The sequence below is a fragment of the Lepisosteus oculatus genome, chromosome 25 (assembly GCF_040954835.1).
Source record: "Lepisosteus oculatus isolate fLepOcu1 chromosome 25, fLepOcu1.hap2, whole genome shotgun sequence".
Taxonomy (NCBI): Eukaryota; Metazoa; Chordata; class Actinopteri; order Semionotiformes; family Lepisosteidae; genus Lepisosteus; species Lepisosteus oculatus.
Window position 1 is genome coordinate 2,160,494 of NC_090720.1, and position 18,913 is coordinate 2,179,406.

General features: G+C 43.0%; 1 protein-coding gene across 17 annotated transcripts in view; it reads left to right on the forward strand.

The window, feature by feature from the left end:
• Positions 1-18,913, forward strand: part of kif1b (kinesin family member 1B) — a 92,970-nt gene that overhangs the window by 31,512 nt on the left and 42,545 nt on the right. For 6 of the 17 annotated variants that reach the window (XM_069183665.1, XM_069183667.1, XM_069183672.1 and 3 more), the window contains exons 7-21: positions 873-984; positions 1,899-1,976; positions 2,506-2,571; positions 2,683-2,700; positions 2,956-3,031; positions 4,587-4,665; positions 5,354-5,496; positions 6,409-6,450; positions 9,036-9,247; positions 14,040-14,119; positions 14,645-14,720; positions 16,615-16,694; positions 17,339-17,445; positions 17,726-17,809; positions 18,328-18,508. In XM_069183665.1, coding sequence (XP_069039766.1) covers positions 873-984; positions 1,899-1,976; positions 2,506-2,571; positions 2,683-2,700; positions 2,956-3,031; positions 4,587-4,665; positions 5,354-5,496; positions 6,409-6,450; positions 9,036-9,247; positions 14,040-14,119; positions 14,645-14,720; positions 16,615-16,694; positions 17,339-17,445; positions 17,726-17,809; positions 18,328-18,508 — 1,434 coding nt within the window. The remainder of the gene's footprint in view (positions 1-872; positions 985-1,898; positions 1,977-2,505; positions 2,572-2,682; positions 2,701-2,955; positions 3,032-4,586; positions 4,666-5,353; positions 5,497-6,408; positions 6,451-9,035; positions 9,248-14,039; positions 14,120-14,644; positions 14,721-16,614; positions 16,695-17,338; positions 17,446-17,725; positions 17,810-18,327; positions 18,509-18,913) is intronic. The other 11 variants (XM_069183669.1, XM_069183680.1, XM_069183676.1 and 8 more) reach the window with 4 other exon arrangements.

The following is an 18,913-nucleotide window of genomic DNA, read 5'->3' on the forward strand; positions in this document are numbered from 1 at the left end:
TAGTAATAGAAGTGATTCTTAATGCTATTGGTTAATTTCTAGCAATTAGCTTTGTGAATGTCCAGTGTCTTTTGTGAGATGCAACATCATTTTATTCCTGCCTGATGCCGATTCCATTTCCCTGTTTCTCTGTTTTTTCAGTAAAAACACTAAAACTGTTTTAAATATGAAACAAGGCAGCCTGCTTCTGATTTAGCATTGCAGGCACTGTTAGTTTTACCATCTCCTCAAACAGAATGTGCATGTGACTCTGATCACTAATCCCAGAGCCCGTGTAACTTGCATTTCAGTCCTGCACTTCACCAGGCAGTTCACCAGTACTGTAGATATACATTTACAGCCATCACTCAGATTACAAAGGTAATTCATTGAAATTTAATAATATAATGATGTTTTTAATGCAACAACTGGCAAGTGTTGGTGGCATTGTGGCCAATAGGAAAAATGTGATGAGGACCATGGGCTCCACAGTATTATTCCACAGTAATAAAGAGGCTGCTATTTAGAGACCAAGCAAGCAGGATTTTAGAGAAAGTGTACAGTAGCTATTCCTTCCTTTATAGCAGCAGGAACCCTTGAAGCTTTGATATACATAAAAGCAACTGAAAAACAGAATAAAATATAAAAATGAACTAAATTGTCTGTCCATAGACCTCTTTTTTTGTGTTAGAAAAGGCACTACAAAGCTTATACCTTGTATTATTCCCAAATATAAAGTTGAAAATCCTTGATCTTCTCTATGGTGAGTGATATGGGATTTGTGTGGACTTATCCTGTATTGGTTAGGGATCATATTCATGGGTTATTTTTTTTCATTCCTGTTTTTTAACAAACCTGGGGGTCGTCTTCTCACCCCTGTCTGAATCTCGCAGGACTGTGGCTGCAACCAACATGAACGAGACGAGCAGCAGGTCTCACGCTGTCTTCACGATTGTCTTCACTCAGAGGAAGCTTGACAGCGAAACCAACCTCTCCACAGAAAAGGTGAGAAGGGGCACTTTCTTACACAAAGGCTGGTGGGAGTGTGGAACAAGCTGCCCAGCCATGTTGTTGAAGCTGATTCCCTGGCTCCCTTTACGAAATGGCAGGATGAGACCAATTTGCTATAAAAACCAAGAGGGCTAAATGGCCTCTTCTAATTTGTGAACTTTGTTCTTATATTAACTTTTTACAATGGCCTGTTCTTTTAGCTAATCAGGATATAACTTGAATAATGACCGAGGCATTTGAACTATGCAGTGCAGCAGTAAAATAAATCCCTGAGCAGAATTATATAGATGATGATTTAAATTAAAAACATAAAATGCATCAAATTCTGTCAAAGGAGAAGCACTGAATTTCACCATCCTGTCAAGGTAATTTTCACTGACGAATTGCGCCACGCTCTCAGGGTGATGTGGCCACGCTTTCATTTAAAAATGGCCATTAATGAGTCATTGTTAATGCATTTCTGTAAAAAAGCTATAGCATTGAATTTCAATTTAAAGTGCAAAGGAAAGGTTAGTTATTGCAGAGGGGGCTGGTGCTCTGAGCTCTGTACAGTTCTTCATGTACGAATGTGTCCTGTTTAATCTGTCATTTGGTGCAGTTAACCGATGTAAAACAAACGACTTGACTTCGATCTGTTTTAATCCAGCATGTTTGTTTTCCAAACATACAGTAGCTTACAAAATGGTTACTTGTATGTTAAAAGAAAACTAAGTGTGGAACAGTTCTAAAAAACATTTATAGATTTTTATTCCTTTGGGTTAAGAGCCAATCTAGATGTACAGTACATGCACTGCTGTACTGTATGTACATCAGCTTCTATAGATTTTTCTTTTCTTCTTCCCTGTTTTATTTCCCTGATTGATTTTGTGTTGGACATGCTCTGGGTTCTCACTGTCCTCTTGTTGTAGGTCAGCAAAATCAGCCTGGTGGATCTGGCAGGCAGCGAAAGAGCTGACTCCACAGGGGCTAAAGGGACGAGGTTAAAGGTATGCCTAATTATACAGCACTATAGCGTTTCATTCCTGGAAGGGGCTGCAGTCTTCAGCACATGGGGCAGGGAGGGGGTCTAGCATCATGGACAGCCTGGGCTTCATTCACTTGACTGGTGGAAGGGCTCATGGGAAAGGGAGATTGTGATGTGAGGCTGGGTCTGTTCCTTGCCTTTCTCTGAAATGGGAATCAGAACAGAAAATAAAAAATGACTGCTGTATATAAAAATAAGGACTAATCTAAACCAAACTCTTAAGATCGGAGTCATGCCAGAAGTTCTGATACTGGAGAAAGTATTGTGTAGAAGCCTTTTCACTTGAATTTTAGATGCATCTGCTATATTGAAAGTTGTAGAAAATGACACTCCCCAGTTTGTTCTATATGCCCCAAGTTCCTTGCCATCAAAAACACGCCATGTGTAAATCTGAAGACGATTGTAATATTACCTACCCTCTTTAGGACCCTGTTCTTATCTATTGTAGCCCTTTGCTTTTTAACAACTGCCTTTTTATAACTGCATTTCAGGAGGGTGCAAATATCAACAAGTCTCTGACAACATTAGGAAAAGTCATCTCTGCCCTGGCTGAAGTTGTGAGTAACTTTTCATTTCATTTGAAGAATTCTAATTCCACATTTCTGGCCAGGACCATTGTAACATGTTGAACTGTTTTTTCTCTTTCCTGTCAATGCTACCATTTACAGGATAACTGTACCAGCAAGGTAAACCTTCTTGTCTACGTCAAATAACTAGAATCGATGGATCATTGAAAACCATGCCATTGCTAAGCATTTTTCTCATTCTTTCTTATGTTTAAGTTGAGGCTGTTAGTCCCATCTTTGCTTTCTAATTCATCTCTCCATTTTCAAATACTGGTCTCTTATATTATAGTTCTGTCAAACTGTCAGCTCTTGGTAAGTAACTGTTGTGTCAAAATTGTGGTGTTGTAATATTGTACATCATGATTTTCTTTCCAGAGCAAAAAGAAGAAGAAAACCGATTTCATACCCTACAGAGACTCTGTATTGACTTGGCTGCTCAGGGAGAATTTAGGTGAGTTAGAACACTTCTTATCAAAAAGAAAAAGGATAGTAAAACACTTTGCTTGGATAAATCAGGCTTAAATATTCAGCCACAATTAAAATTATGCTTCCAACGACTACTAAGAGACAATTGACATTTGAGGTGAGATAACAATTTGACTGTCAGGAGACATGATTATGGTTGCAGTACCCATGGTGTCACATCATAGTAATGTTTCCCAGCAGGTTTAGATGTTTGCTACAAAATATATATTCTAGTTACTGTATTTTCAGTTTGGCACAACACTTCTTGAATGACTTTGAACAATACTACTACATTGCATCCCACAATAGTACCTTGTAGGCTAAGATTGCTGCTAAATACTGGCCATAATAGAGTATTATAGGCCAATATCTCTACTGAATTACTACTGCAATACAATTCTGACCAACATCACCTTTGAGTGACAACTAAAACACAGTCATTTATAGACCATTATTACCACTGGATTCTTACTGTAGTACATTATAGACTGAGATACACAAGTGTATTCTTGGTTAGTCTAGTGTCACCACTGCATTGCAACTAATCACTGCATTATAGACAAAATTACAACTGCAAAGACATTGACTGTATTGCTGTTGTAGTGTAGTAATGTCTGATATTACTATTGAATTAGAACAACACAAATAGATTGACCAATATTCCAATTGAAAACAGTTTGTTATATAGTACACTATAGACCAAAGGTTGCCAAAGCGTTGTCCAAGGATTTTTTGAAAAACTAGAAAACATCTTGCCAAGATAAATCATCTTAAATTTGTGAAAGATGGTATAAGTACTTTCCCCATTTAGCCATTAATTGAAATACCTGTAGATTGGTTATCTACAGTACTTCAATGCAGTATTGTTTGAGTTTTTTATGCGCGAGTCATCAAAATGTTTAGATTTGGATGTTTATGATGGATTTGGTTTGATGTATATGAAGGGTTGTGGCACAGTTAGGGGATTAGTATCATACTAGGTCTCCTAGACACAAAAGCCTGGGAAAACAGAACAGTGTCTGTGAAGTACTCAGTTCTAGAAGATTTTATTTTAGCTCATATTAAAAAATATATAGTTGTCAGGATGTCTTTATCAATCAGCAGGGAGCCTTCTGTTATCTTTTTCTCATTAAAGTCTCACATCAGCTACAATATGATTTAAAGATACGTCAACCAGCTATTGACAGTGGTGAGAGGATATTGCAAATAAGATCTGGATTGCCCGAGGCAGCTGAGCAGGCAGTCTTATGAAAGTGTCTGAGGTGGACGTGGCTTCAGAGAACCAATAATCTTTGTAACCAGTGGTCTGATGTGTTAGAGTGGTATTCATTTGCTTCTTTGATAACGTTTGAGACATTTTAATACTTTTCAGTCTGTCACCAACCACTGGTCCGCTTCACAAACCCGGAAAAGGCAAAAAGTAATGCCTATTTTTTTCCGAGGTAGGAAAGGGCCTTTCTGTATGTTCTACGGCCTGACAGGAGGTTGATGTTACCCCTTGCAAAAACGTTTGCCTGATTGCTTAACATGTTCTGTTGCAGGTGGTAATTCCAGGACTGCTATGGTGGCTGCTCTCAGTCCAGCGGACATTAACTACGATGAGACACTCAGCACGCTTAGGCAAGGCTTTATGGAGAAATATATTATTAATATAAAAGATGCACCCTGCTGTTTATCTTTAACCTTGGACACTTAAAACTGCATTATAGGCTGGTACTGCCACTGCATTCTTAATTCAGTACATTGCAGACCAGGAAACGTCTTATAGTCTTGTGCCGCCACTGAATTGTAACTTCGGTTGCAACTGCAATACGGTGCATTATTGACTAATGTGACAATTTCAATTAAGGTACATGATTGACTGGTTTTATTCATGACTACATGAATACAATGACTAATATTTCTGTTGAATCAAATCTATATTGTAGTAGCTTATAAACCAATGGTGTATCACTTACATAAAAACTATAATATAGTTCTTTATAGACTATACTTTGCCAAAGTTTGTCCAGGACCTTTGAAGGGTTGTGCGATTTTCTCTTCCTAGATTCCTCAGGTTTATCATCTCTCAACTATGTTCCATATTTATATTTCTGCAGTGTGCTGAATAGAGTCTGACGGGTCACAATATTATTTTTTACACACATATTAATTGGTTCCAATCACAGAAGGATAGGAATCACAGGGATCTTTTGATTGTTTATTGTAGGAAATATATCCTGTGCGGTTTTTAATTGTGCAATATAGCCTATTTCTGTGCAACTAAACGGCTCAGTTAACTGCTGCTCCCTGTTACTGATCCTTGCAGATATGCAGATCGGGCCAAACAGATCAAGTGCAACGCCGTCATCAACGAGGATCCCAACGCCAAGCTGGTGCGCGAGCTGAAGGATGAAGTCACTCGGCTGAAGGACCTCCTGCGCGCTCAGGGGCTGGGGGACATTCTGGACAGTAAGTCGGGGTGCATGCCACGGAGCGCGAGAACGTGCTCAGAACATAGTGTTTCCTCTTGGAGCAGGAGGGCCAGGCTGTCTGCAAGAGATCTAGGCCTCTTTATAGCAGGAGGGCACTGAGAGCTAGTTAAATTTGTCCAGTTTAGCCCACGATTCATTAAGGACGAAGTTGGAATGAACACCTGCAGACACACCAGCCCTCTGGGGCTAGGACCGAACAGTTCTGATTTGCAGCTTACATTTTATTATGCACGAGTTCCATTCAGGTGGTCCATTTACCTCTGCATCTTGCTTTTAAAGTTTCTATGCACTGCACTGTACAGTACTCCACGAGTCACTATCAGCTCTCAGAGGCTGGATATTGAATGTGTGCGCAATCTGGTATCATGATGAAAAGAAAAATAAATGTGTTTTGGCACAGGTGTTCCATTAAATCCAGGAAGCACCGTGGCATTTAAGCATTTTATAGCTCTCACGGAAGTCGTCTGTCCTTTTCAATATTGTATAATAAATATAGTAGATTGATGTTTTTAAAACCTTTTTGAAAAGTGGAAAAAATCATTCCGTTCACCAGGTGTGAAGTACAGTGTTAAATGCAGGATGAAATTAAGGACTATGATCTTGGTTTTGAGCAAGCACATGATATTATTTTCTTTGGACCTTAATACATTTCGTATAATAGCATGCTTTATTTTAATAGCATGCAATAATTAGTGACTGAAGTTCTTCACATTCAGTATTTTGCAATCAGGTCTTTTTTTGTAGGGGAAGAAACACTTCACTCCATCCATGTGTTCTCTTGGTCCATTCAGCCTTTTCTCTATGTAATCAATAACCTCCAACACCCTGTCAGTTTGTTGGCCTGACCTCTGACCTTTGACCCTTTTCGTGTTCTCCTGCTTCCCTTCAGTTGATCCGATGGGCGATGATTATCCAGGAAGTGGGAGCAAATGTGTGTATAAGTGTGGTGGTACTTCCTCTCTCTCTCTTTCCCACTGTTTCCCTCTCTCCTAGTGGCTCACTGAGCACTCTTGCCCCCTGCGAAAGCCCCTTGCTTGGCCCTGCATGTCTCAGGCGAATCTAAAAGCTTTCAAAGCCTTGGCAAGGAGTCCCAGACAAATGAAATATTATGAAGAAAAATGTTTCACATGTATATCGCATACATCAGAACATCTGTGCTGGTTAAAATATGATATAGAGCTTTTATTTGATAAATACTGTACCAAAGAAACAAATCCGTACAATGAGACAAAAAATGTATTCGGAAACCCCCTCCTTCCCCAAATATAAAATGTCCATGAAAAAATGTGGATCCATTATTAATGTATCGATAGCAATAGTAGACTACTCAGAATCACTGCAGGATCAAATTTGTGGTTTCTTCTCCCTCTCCAACAGCAGTTGTCAACAGCCTCCATGTTGCTTTCCTCGGTGCTGAGCTATTGAAGTGTTACATTAATATTGCAATTATTTGTGATGTTACAAACTTACATTCTCATATTGAAACAGCCAGCTGCAAGCTGAAAGATGCATTTCTTTGTAGCTCTTAAGAGAGTAAAGTGGTTTTAGCTGTGAATTTTAGTTGATTGCTTTACTGTGCCTGAATAGTGTTTTAGTTTTCTTTTCTCCCATTCTAATTAGTGTGAGTTCTAAAAATATCAGTGGAGCCTCACAATTGTGTGTATATCTTGCTTTTCTCTCTCCCTTCTCCCATGTTCTATAATAATCCCTGTCTATTGCACTAAAGCTGCATAAAATCTAAACATAACAAACTAGATCTAACATGCCATTTAACATCTGTCTGGGAATTCTTGATATCCACTCATAAGCGCTAATTTCTGGAGTGCTTCAAAGTAAAAAAACAAACTAATTTTATATATTGTGTGGATCATTATTTTCAGTGCTACAGCCTAACATTGCATAAATCGCTTGCATGAAAACAAAAGCAAAGCAGCTGTTTGCCAGAGCTCAGCCACAGCTGGACCCTTGCCCTTGCAGCAGATCCATGCTCTGAACATGGAAGGTCTATTCTGTAATGTGGGTCTGATTAGCTTGTGTTTGGCTGCGTGAAGGAGCCCCTCTAGACAGGCTTTCCTTGGTGCTTCACGATCCACTGAGTGGTTCCACAAGCATCCTCCAGAGCCACGTGGATTCGCCCCCGAGTACTGCTCATTTTCCTTGGCGTCCCAGTGACAAGGCCGTGCTTAAGGATCTAAATGAGGGAGATATTAGGATTCATGGTGACGTGTCATTTGAATAGACCTTGCTTAATCAGTAAAAGCAAAAAAAAAAAATCTAACCTTGCAGCATGCTCAACCCTTCTCTGCCTGGCCCTCTGATCCCTGGACTGTTTGCCCCTCCTTTGTCCAGTTCAAGATTTTCTGTATAGTGTTGGCAGTTTTCAAGCCCTTTCCAGATATTCTAGTTGGTGTAGAAGTCCCAGTGCATCGTTTCTAAGAATCTGATTTGTGTTTAATGCGAAAGCTAACCATTCTAAATGCTAATGTACAGCATGTGCAAATACTGAGACTGCAGGAGATGTATATAGGCTGTATAAAGAATACAGTTATTTGTTTGTCAGGCTGCACAACCACGACATAGCTATAGGTATTGTGGATTGTGTTGTTAATTTAGTCAATGCTTTGCTGATTTTCATAGTAGCATAACAGCAGTCACATGGCCCTCCACTGTAGACTCTCAGCAGACTGATTACTTTGAGCTCCGGGCTGCAAGTCGCCTTTCAGAACCAAAACAGTGATTATGTGGGAGGGTTTATTTGTCTTACCAAGACAAAAGACAAAGTAGTGAGCGGAATTTCTTACTTGTATATATTTCTGCGGCTTGTTGATTTCTGTAGCCCGGGTGTTCAAACGGGGGCTCTGTCACCCCTCGACGGTGGCAGGGATCCCCCTAATAGTGGCCGCAGTTGGCCAAGTCACCCCAAGGATCGAGTCCGCCAGGGTAACCCCACCTGTGCCAGATCTACCCTGTGATTTAGCTGAGAAGCTGTGAGCTCCCAGTCTCCTCTAAGAGGTGCCAACCGTTCTGTATGGGCACTCTGACCCAGTGTCCCCGGTGAGCAAATGCCCAACTGCACTCCTCCCTCCACTGGCAATAAGACTGTCATGCTGAGGAGGAGTAGATTTACTGTTGAAAGGAGAAATATGGAGTGTACCTACTGTATATGCACATGTAGCGATTCATCACTAATACTCCCAGCTTAGTCTTTAGACATTTAACAAAGGTTGGCCACACATTGTCCTCATAGTATTGATTATTGAGGACATTTAATATCAGTGAAACATGTAAAAAAAGAACCAACAGAATATCAGATGCTGTAGTTTTTGCTGACGTTTTGGCCTGAAAACTGCCTCCTCTGTGACTAACTGTTTTTGCTGGTTTGTCTCTTGTATCCTTTAAATTCACGTCTTGTGTGTCTTATACCAGTCTTTCCTCCTTCTCTTTCTCTCCTTTCTCTCTGTCTCTGCCTTTTTTTTTCTTTTTTTTTTCCCCAACACCACTTCCTCTGTCGCTCAGACCTGAAAGATATACACAACAATAAGCATAGGTACTTACTAGCCTCTGAGAATCAACGACCTGGCCATTTCTCCACAGCGCCCATCGGTTCCCTGACAGCCTCCCCATCCTCCAGCTCTCTCAGCAGTCAGACAGGCCTGCAGTCTGTCTCCAGCATTCAGGAGCGCATCATGTCCACGCCAGGAGGAGAGGAGGCCATCGAGAGGCTCAAGGTAACGGACGTGGCAGCTGCTTTTAGTGTTGGTGTTTTTTTTTAATTCATAAAAGGTAACGGGGTGGCATGGTTATCATTGCTGCCTCGTGGCACTGGGGCCTTGGATTCAATTCCTGTCGTGCTTTCTATGTGGAGTTTGTTCGCCTGTGTTGGGATTTTTGTGTGCCCTGTGACGGACTGGCATCTCACCCAGGGTGTACCCTGCCTTGCTCCCGTTGCTTGCTGGGATAGGCCGCGACTCCCCCACAGCGCTATCTTGGATGGAGCAGCGAGTGGCTGGATGGATGAGAATTGGAGGCCAAAAAAGAGGTTTTAACAAAGTGTGCAACTGAAAATAGCTTGTGTTTGAAATTCTGCATGAAGTGAAGGCACTCTCCGTAGTACAGCGCAAGGGAAAGGCTGATCCGGTGATTATGCTTGGACACCGGTCAGCTTCTCTTTATTCCTACTGGCGAAGGTGATGGAGTGAAGCACAGAATCGCACTGAGATGCATTGCCTCCCTTCCAGCCAATAATTTTGTAGTTACACTGAATAGAGTGCTTTAGTCGGTAATTAAAACTACTCTAATTCTGTCATTAGAAATCGTGTAATGAGGGGAAACTTTGGCCAGGAGCTTGTCTTGATTAATGGTCCTGGAAAATCGGCTTGTGAACAGACTATTAAAAGCACCCCTAATTGGTCTGTTTAATGTCTCAAGACCCCACAGTAGGGACCAAAATCAATCAAGACCCAGGTCCCGTATGCATGGTTTCTACGGGAAGAACTGATCCGTGTTTGTGCTTGGTGAAGTTCCGATTGAGCCCTGCGGAACAGAATCCGTTTACTCCGGTAACGCGCCGCGTGTCCTGTGGCGCCCGCAATCTAAGCACGATCTTGTTGCTATGACAACCTCGACAGGAGTTTCAGTCACAGGTAAAGTGCTGTGAGTTTCACACGTATCAAACCGGAAGACAGCCATACTGCAATTAGGGGGCGCAGTGCAGTTGATCACCATGGTAACCTCCGGGAAGAGAAATGTGTGCCGTCTCTCCCTCAGTACGAGCTGATGTCGAGATAACCACCTTTTTTTTTTGTTAGCAATGCATTCATGTCGTATCTGTACTCATGCACTGCAAATGAAGTAAACTTGTTGGTACTGTGTATTCCGATGCGTTTCCTCTATAGCTTTGACAGCTGATGACTAGAGTGTGCCGTCATCATGGTGATCCAGTGCTCAGTGCAGGCTCACAGTGCCGAACTGAATTGGCTTTGTTTACTACAAGACAACTGATCATTTTGGCATGCATTTTTTTTAACCACCCATCTTGACTGTTCAAAATCGTTCCTCATTTCAGCGGTCAGGAGGGTAAAAATGGGCCATAGAAACAAACTTCTTCTCAAATCAAAAATGGGGAAAATCAAGTCACCCAATGATGCATGTTGCTCTTCGGTGCATGAAGCTGTTAGGAGTAAGAATTTCAGTTCTTTAGAAAACATTAAACTATTATAACACATATAAATATTGTTTTTTGACCATGTGGACACGTAAATGGTGCAGTGAGCAGTACATTAAAGGAATTTCATTATTCTTAATGTACCAAAGAAAAAATATATAAGAGGCATAGAGAGTAAGCTTTTTTTAATTTCCCATATGGAAATGTATTTCGGTATACATGATCAAACAGAGTGCACTTCATTAAAGACCAATTTTAAAAAGAACAAGGAGTAGTCGAATCTGTCCTGTCCGCCTGGGTTGTCACCTGGGTTATCAACGACCCCGGGTCAGGATGCACACAAAAGGGCAGTTATCCAGAACAAGCATGGCGACCCTTTCTGTCTGGGGAGTCGGCTGTAAAACGGACATGTGCTGTGAAAGCAGTCTGCCTATTGTGGAGGACTGCTGGGTGTTGGCTGGAAACAGAAGACTGTACCACTCTCTCCCCCTCTCTCTCTCTCTCTCGCCCTCTCGTTCACACTGTAGCTTGTTAGCAGCGAGAAACTGCTCAGTGCAGAGCACACGGCGTCTTCTGGCCATTAAGAGCCGCAGTTGCCATGGAGACGCTGGTGCCGTCTCTGCGATCGCCGACACACAATCTGTCATACAGTGACATCATTGCCCTACAAGACAACGCAAAAGCCGGTCTAAGGTAGAATTGAGACCAAAATAGAACAGGTCTTTGTGTCCATGACGCCAGAAAACGCAACGCGCATTGAATTTTTTATTTGGACTTCAGATTGTTTCTTATGCCGACAGAGCCTTGCCTTATGCATTCAGCTTTTTCAGACCCTTTCATGGTCTTGACCTAGAAGGTGCAAGAAGTGATTGAATACCTCTGTTCTTCTCTGCGCTTGCTGGATTACAGGGTGCCCTTGAATTTCAAATGCGGTTTCTAACAGACCATCAAAGGTTCAACAAATCCTTTGCGTTCATCAGAAGAAGAAAAAAACACTGCGTCATTTTCCCCTAGCATACAATAATTGTCCTTAAAAAATGAACCTATCTGGGAAAAACTGCTGGGAAATTCTTTTCTCTTTTAAGTCTCTTAAACCTGAAAGCCGGAGCAGTGTTTTACGTCAGCAGCCTTATCAAGAAACATGCCAATTTTAGTTTAAAAAATATCAACCAACCATTTATCATTTCCTTTTATTTGCCAGGCAAAATATCAGGCACAACTGACCTCTGTGTAATGCAGCAGGAATATGCAAACGTTTCTCAGAATGCTCATGTAAGCGGGCACACATCCTTATTAATGCATCTTTTAAAGAGGTCTCATGGCCTAGATTGTGTTTTGAGATGTCACTTGCGTTTAAAAGAGACTACTGCCGCAAGCTACAGTATGTGGCATCTTTAATCAAATATGTATAGAAAAAAGAAAATGAAATAGAAACTTTAAGAGGAATAATGGCACTGGAACATGAGGAACATGGACGTGTTGCTTTTCTGATTGCTGCTCAGATCAGGGCTCTGAGTGAACAGTAGCGAGGCCACAGTGTCTCCTTCTACAACAGGATGGCTGGTGTTAGAGGGAATACTGCAGTCCCAATTTCTTAGGCTGGTTATTAAATCTCGGTAACAAATTCATTGACAGCATAGAAGAATATGACAAATTGTGAATTAAGCACAAAATCGTGAACAGGTTGTTGCAAACCCCTGGTCTTGCCATAGGTGAGAGCAAGAGTTCTCACGACCTGTGACGTGATAAGGCCGCTCCTGCTCGCTAGTCCCTGCAGTGACTAATGTAAGTACAGGTTGTGCAGCAGACAGTTCACTGCAGAAGAACTTCCAACGTGATCTGCAAGCAGAGTTGAGAAGTCCCTTTTATCGTTAAAAACAGTCTGGAAATCGAGAGCAATGATTCTGCTGGATTCAAAGAGATGTATTCACAAGCCTGCTTGTTTGCAGTGTCACGTCGCGGGATGTTTTGTTGCCTCTGTCTTTTGATGGAAATGGGATGGAAACACAAGTTACTGTGGTGCATTTTACTTCCGCTGTGGTTTGAACTGTGCTCATCGGTGCTGATCCTTTCTAACCCCGAAATATGAAGATAGCGCTCCAGCCCCCCTTTAAGTCTTTGCTGATGAGCCGCCATGGCCTCTCTGCAGCCGGAGAGGTGCGACTGACACTTCAGAAATGACCACCTGGGAGGGCTACGGTGTGGAGCTGCTCTACCCTGGACACAGGTGGTCTCATCTCTTGGCAACTCTCACAAGTCGGGGTGGGGTGGGGGGGAATAATCGGGAAGTCTCGAAGGAATTGCGTACCGATTTGGGATTCAGGAGACTGGAGCCTCGCTGGTGTTGGCCGTGGGCTGTAGCACAGAGGCGCTGGCAGACACTGAGACGGAGTAGAGCACACCTTCTTAGTAGATTAATTTTCTATGAATGTAGTGAGAGTTCCTTTTATCCTTTTTTTTTTAAAATTTAATATAGACATCAGTTTTGGGAGGCTCCGAGGTTGAAAGTGTTCCCCCGACAAAGCTGGCATGACAAATGTGTTCCATGCGCAACTGTGGCAGCTTTCAGGATTCGGATTAAACCTTACGTCATCGAGTATTTTCTGAACGATATTAATCATTTCAGCAGGGGCGGCTTTCCAGCGTGATCGGATTTAATAAGAGCTTTCAGCCAGTGTGATTTGTGCAGCACAAACAAGCAGCTGGTTGTAACCAGCAGAGATTCTCCCCTCAGCAAAGAGCCAACAACCGCCTTTTGTTAGTGAAGACGCACTTTGGAGACCTAACCCCCTCGCGTTTTCCACAAATCTTCAAATTGCGCTGCACTACTCATTTTTAACTACAGTTATGGTGACTCAATCCCTTAATTGCCCTGATTGCCTTTTTTCTTAGCACAAGGTTTATAGTGTCCTATTGGGCGATCTCTGAAGATATTTGCACAAAACATACTTAAAAAAAATAGTTTTAGCTATTATAAACCTTCATTTATTTTGTTTTTGGTAATTTCCGTATCTGAGCCACAGCAACACATCACACTTACACAGCTGGGTTGGACTGGTGTAACTGGGGTACAGTACCTCACTCAACTACAACAGTGGGGACTCAAACCCACAAGCCAGCAGTTCCGAGATCAGAGACTTGCCCACTATGCTACACTATGCTTCCTTTGTTAGTCGTAGTAAAAATGATACATGACTAATAATTATAATTTTTGTGCGCCTTCAATGTTTTCGTTTTGAATTTGCCAATAAGATGACATCATTTAGTTGTCTGCCCATGGCGGAAATAGCTCTGTCCTGGCGATCTCTCCTGGGTGTCCCTGTGGCAGTGTCTCATGTTTCCCCCTCCCCCACCAGGAATCGGAGAAGATCATTGCAGAGCTCAATGAGACCTGGGAGGAGAAACTGAGGAAGACGGAAGCCATCCGGATGGAAAGGTCAGCTCACCTCGGCTGCAGCCGGGAGTCACGAGGCGCTCAGGCAGGGGTGTCTGTCACGGGCGCTGTGAGAGGCTCTCTCCCGCTGGAAGTGTGCACTGCGCACGTGGAGCGAGAGCTCGCTGTCGCACTGTCATCTACCGCCAGTGAAAGTCACCAATCACAAGCTGCATCCCTTTACCTCAGCCAAGAATAATAAAGTCTGGCAGGAACATGCTCCCTTTGCAAGAGATGTCCCGCCCCTTAAAAGATATTTTAGAAATTGTGTTTTTATTGCTTTTTTTATTGTCTGAAAATGTCTGAGGACTACATGGCTCATCAAAGAGTTTTGAGGGTGAATTGCAGTTTTCTTTTCATCTGCGTTTTAAAGCATTCGGGAGAGCTTGAAGTGCCTCTCAGAATAGAGCGTACAGTACAGCAGTGTTTCTGACGTTATTTCCAGAGCCAGAGGGGGAGAGAACCTGGGGGGTCTGTGTGCTGGTTATGTTTTCTCTTGCTTACCTTGTCTGCGCTGTTCCGATCCAGGGAGGCACTCCTGGCGGAGATGGGCGTGGCCATACGCGAGGATGGTGGGACACTGGGGGTCTTCTCGCCCAAAAAGGTAAAGCCGAGAGGTCCTTCGGACCCTTTGGGAAAGGCGGGTGGGTTCAGACAGCACCGCCAAGCTGCAGAATTCCAATTTCCTGCCTTTCCAAGCAGCTCCAGCCTTTTCCGCCGGTCTGAAACCATCGACAGGAAATCCGAATGTAATAATTTGTGTGTACTTTGTGACTTTAAACGTGGAAAGGCCAGGCCTGAATTTAAATGTAAGATTTTTGCTTTTTTTCTCGGCCTTCTACATCTTCACTTTCGTCATTTTTCTCTCCGTTTTGCCCCTTATTGTTTTCTGTGCTCTTTCTCTTATTTTCTTATAACCTTGAGTTCAGATTTGCCCTCAACGGCCATCTTCCTTGTTTGGTGAGGATTTTGATTCTTTTCCAACTAACAAGGTTCGTGGAATCATTGAATTCATGAGTTTTGCATGAGCGGCAGCAACAGACTTATTGTTCTGTATGAGTGTACATAGGAGCCTGCAGCGATATCTCAATTTGCTCCTTCACATAGGCCACCCTAAACTGAGGTTGTTAGTATAGCTTATAGTATGTGCAAAATGCTTATCGTTTATAATAAAATGGTGATGATGTTATCTTGTAGATTTTGGTAACATTGGGTTACTCTCATTGTACATTCAGGTGTAAGTGCAGTTACAACTTCAATAGCGTACAGCGCCACCTAGTGCTGTTTCTGTTCCTGGCAGGCAGTGTGTGCAATCTTAGTATCGCAGTGAAGTCCGCCCGTTACAGTAGGAGGGTATTATATACGAGTTGTACCGGAGTCTGTGAGCCCTGGCCTACTCGCGGCCAAGCTGATTAAGTGTGTAGAAAAGCAGCTTATCGAGAAAAAGGTCTGAGCAGGAAAGGGTGGATTAGTGCACCCTACATCTGCAATCTTTCCCTCTTCTGTTGAACCAAGCCCGAGAGACTCCAGAACAGATTAGCGATTGCAGTGATTGAAGGTGCTAAACTCCCAGCACCAAATTCATTTCCACGTTGGCTGGCCCAGACTCCTCAGCTGCACTGTGGTTCACTTTCTGTATGACCCCAGTAAAAGGTAGTGAAATGCTGTAGTTAGATATAGTGTCCAGGCTCCATTTATTAGTGTAAATGGTGCTGTTTGTCAGAGCTGCAGTGGTTACAGCTGTGTCTTCTGTTGACACATGGCAAGCCCAGCTCGGAAACAGATGTGCGAGCACATGGAAACAAGTGCTTAATTTATCCAGCTCATGAATTCAATGACTTTTATTACTAACATTTCTCCTCCTTTTTTTTCCATTCAACTCATTTCTTCCCCTTTGTGTTTGTCAACTGCGCCATTTCACCTGTCCGTTCTTTCTCCTCTCGCTGTGCTGGCCACTTGTCTGTCGATCAGATTTTCTCAGAGAGGCCGTGTGATCTATTCGCTGACTCTAATGGGGTATTTTCCCCTAAAAAGGTTGGTGCAAAATGCCATCAAAAAAAGAAAGGAGCCGTGTAGAGGTAGATCTGGTGATCTAGTACAAATAGCTGCCAAGATTAAACCTGGGATCAGGAGACCTGGAATCAGAAGATGTAGCATTTGAGTTTTGGACCTGAAAACCTAATAATTCAGTACAAGCAGTGTGCAGCATATTGTAGTCATGTACTGTAGCCACTTGGCTTCTTAAACCTCTCCAGCTAGAATGCAGACGTCACTGTCGGTCTTCTGATTCAGGATCGAATGAAAACCTGGTGTGTTCCAGTCTGATCTCACAGGAGTTTGGAATGCTCCACGAGTAAAGAATAGCTCTGCTGAGTGTATGTTTGTCCTTGTGCATAGAGGAGCGTATCGTGTAGAGATTTATTTTTTCTTTTTTTCTTTGCGTCTTAACAAAACTGTGCTGAGCGTGTCTGTGGGGTTTGTCTCCTTGTTTTTTACAGACGCCGCACCTGGTTAACTTGAATGAAGACCCTCTGATGTCTGAATGCCTGCTTTATTATATCAAAGATGGAATTACAAGGTAAAAAGATTCAGGACGGGTTAAACAACAATGCTGAATCTCTGACCTAATTCAGTGATCCCTTCTGAGGCTTGAACGATTTTCATTTCATTCACTTGCTGGTAATTGCATTGGTAGCAAAATAGGAATGTGCAGTTCAGAGTAGTGGCAACACTTGTGGGTGTTTTGCGTCATCTGTAGTTTGTTTTTCAGAGCTGGAGAGGTCACCCAGTAATGCTTTTGCTAGCCGGTTAGGAAACATACTTGTCTGCCGCTGATACCCCATGTTTGTTTTCATATTTGTCTTTCAGAAACTACATGGTATTAACCAAGTGCAATATCCCATTGCTTTAAAAAAAAACATTAGCCCCTTATAATTGAGTTTTTTCTTAATGAAGATGGCATAATTAGCTTTTGCAGATTTCTCTCGTTACCCTGAAATGTATGGTATTTTAACTAGGTAATGGGTAACTACCATCTAAAGCCTGGTGTCTAATCCTGGAAGCACTCTCAGAGTTTCTTAAACACTACCAGAGAAATTAACCTCAAAAAAGCTTGGTTTGTCTTTAATTAAAAATAATAAGGCAGCAGAAGGAACAAAAGTACTACCCTCTTTGTAAAAAAAAGTCATCTTTGTAAAAAAAAAATCTCTCTTGCTCTTTCAGGGTCGGCCAGGCAGATGCAGAGAGACGTCAGGACATTGTCCTGAGTGGCGCCCACATCAAAGAGGAGCACTGCATCTTCCGGAGCGAGCGGAATTCGAATGGGGATGGTGAGGCCACATTTCTGCCTTCCCCACTTCATGATGGAGCCCGTGATGGTGGCCTTTTGGTGCATCTCATTAAAGCCACTCAGAGCTGCTGAACTCGCAGCCTCATGGGCAGAGCTGGAGCCCTGAGTCCGTCAGACATTCTGTTCACCTGCAGCAAGAGCTCAGGTTCAAGTCCAAGGGATCTCTGGGTTTGACCCCAGTGGACACCCCACACCCCAGTGTCCTAATTGTACCTGATGATCTGCTTACGCATACCCTCTGCGGTCTTTTTCTGCTCCAGTGATTGTGCTGCTGGAGCCCTGCGAGGGGTCGGAGACCTATGTCAACGGGAAGCGAGTCAGTTCGGCAGTGCAGTTGCGCTCAGGTACGTTGTTAAGAGTCCCGTTGCTTCGGCAGGTGCTGGAGAGGCTCCTCCGTTCTAAAGTGGGGGAATTTTGCTAGTGGCAGAGTGCAGCCATTCCCAGCGACAAGCTGCAGGCTCGAAAGGAGGATTGTGAAGGTTACCGACTATTCCTGATCTCTGATGGCATTCAGAACGCGCAGAGAAAGCTCAAACAACCGAGCTGGTTGGCTGCAGGCAGTTTTTGATTTGGGTGGCAAATCAAATGTTAAATCTAAATTAAATCATGCGGGTGATTGTCCTGAGGCTGGTCCAGTAATATCTTGGCTTATCTCGACATCGGAAGGGCTTCCCTCAAGTCTGAATGACCAGCCTATTCGAGACTTGAGTGTCCAAGCCTTTGTGTCCGTTACCAACGTAGCATCCTTGAGATCCGGATAGACTGTTCTTGTTGGGTTTTTCAGCACTGCAGGGTGTCTCCTTCCCCCCAGTGGAGAGTATCGTATAAAGCGCTAACCCCATCTACCTGTTTGTCCTGTTAGGTAACCGGATCATCATGGGAAAGAACCATGTGTTCCGGTTCAACCACCCGGAGCAGGCGCGTGCCGAGAGGGAGAAGACTCCGTCCGCCGAGACGCCCTCGGAGCCCGTGGACTGGACCTTCGCCCAGAGGGAGCTGCTGGAGAAGCAGGGCATCGACATGAAGCAGGAGATGGAGAAAAGGTACAGGAGCCTGTGGCAGGATTTCTGGGAGGGACTCAATGGGTCCATCCATCCCCCTGTTGTCTAACTTTATTAAATATGGCCAAAGTCACGTGCTGTTACAATAAAGTTGTTTCCAGAGTAAAATGTCTGCAGAAATAGTAAGAGTATAACAGGTACATTTGAGGAGAAGGCCATTAGATCTCGCCTTGTTCAGTCTTGCTCAGTTGGTTGGTAATAGTTTATTAAGCTAAGGATTCCTTCCAGATGTGTCTGTGGCTGGGCAACATGTTCCAGACCCCCCGATGCGCAGAAGTGCCTCCTGTTTTATAGTCCAAGTTGCACACTCTCTTACTTTTCATTTGTGATCTCTTGTCCTTGCTTGCTTTTCACTCCTGAAGCAGTCCAGTCTGAGTGTTATTCAGA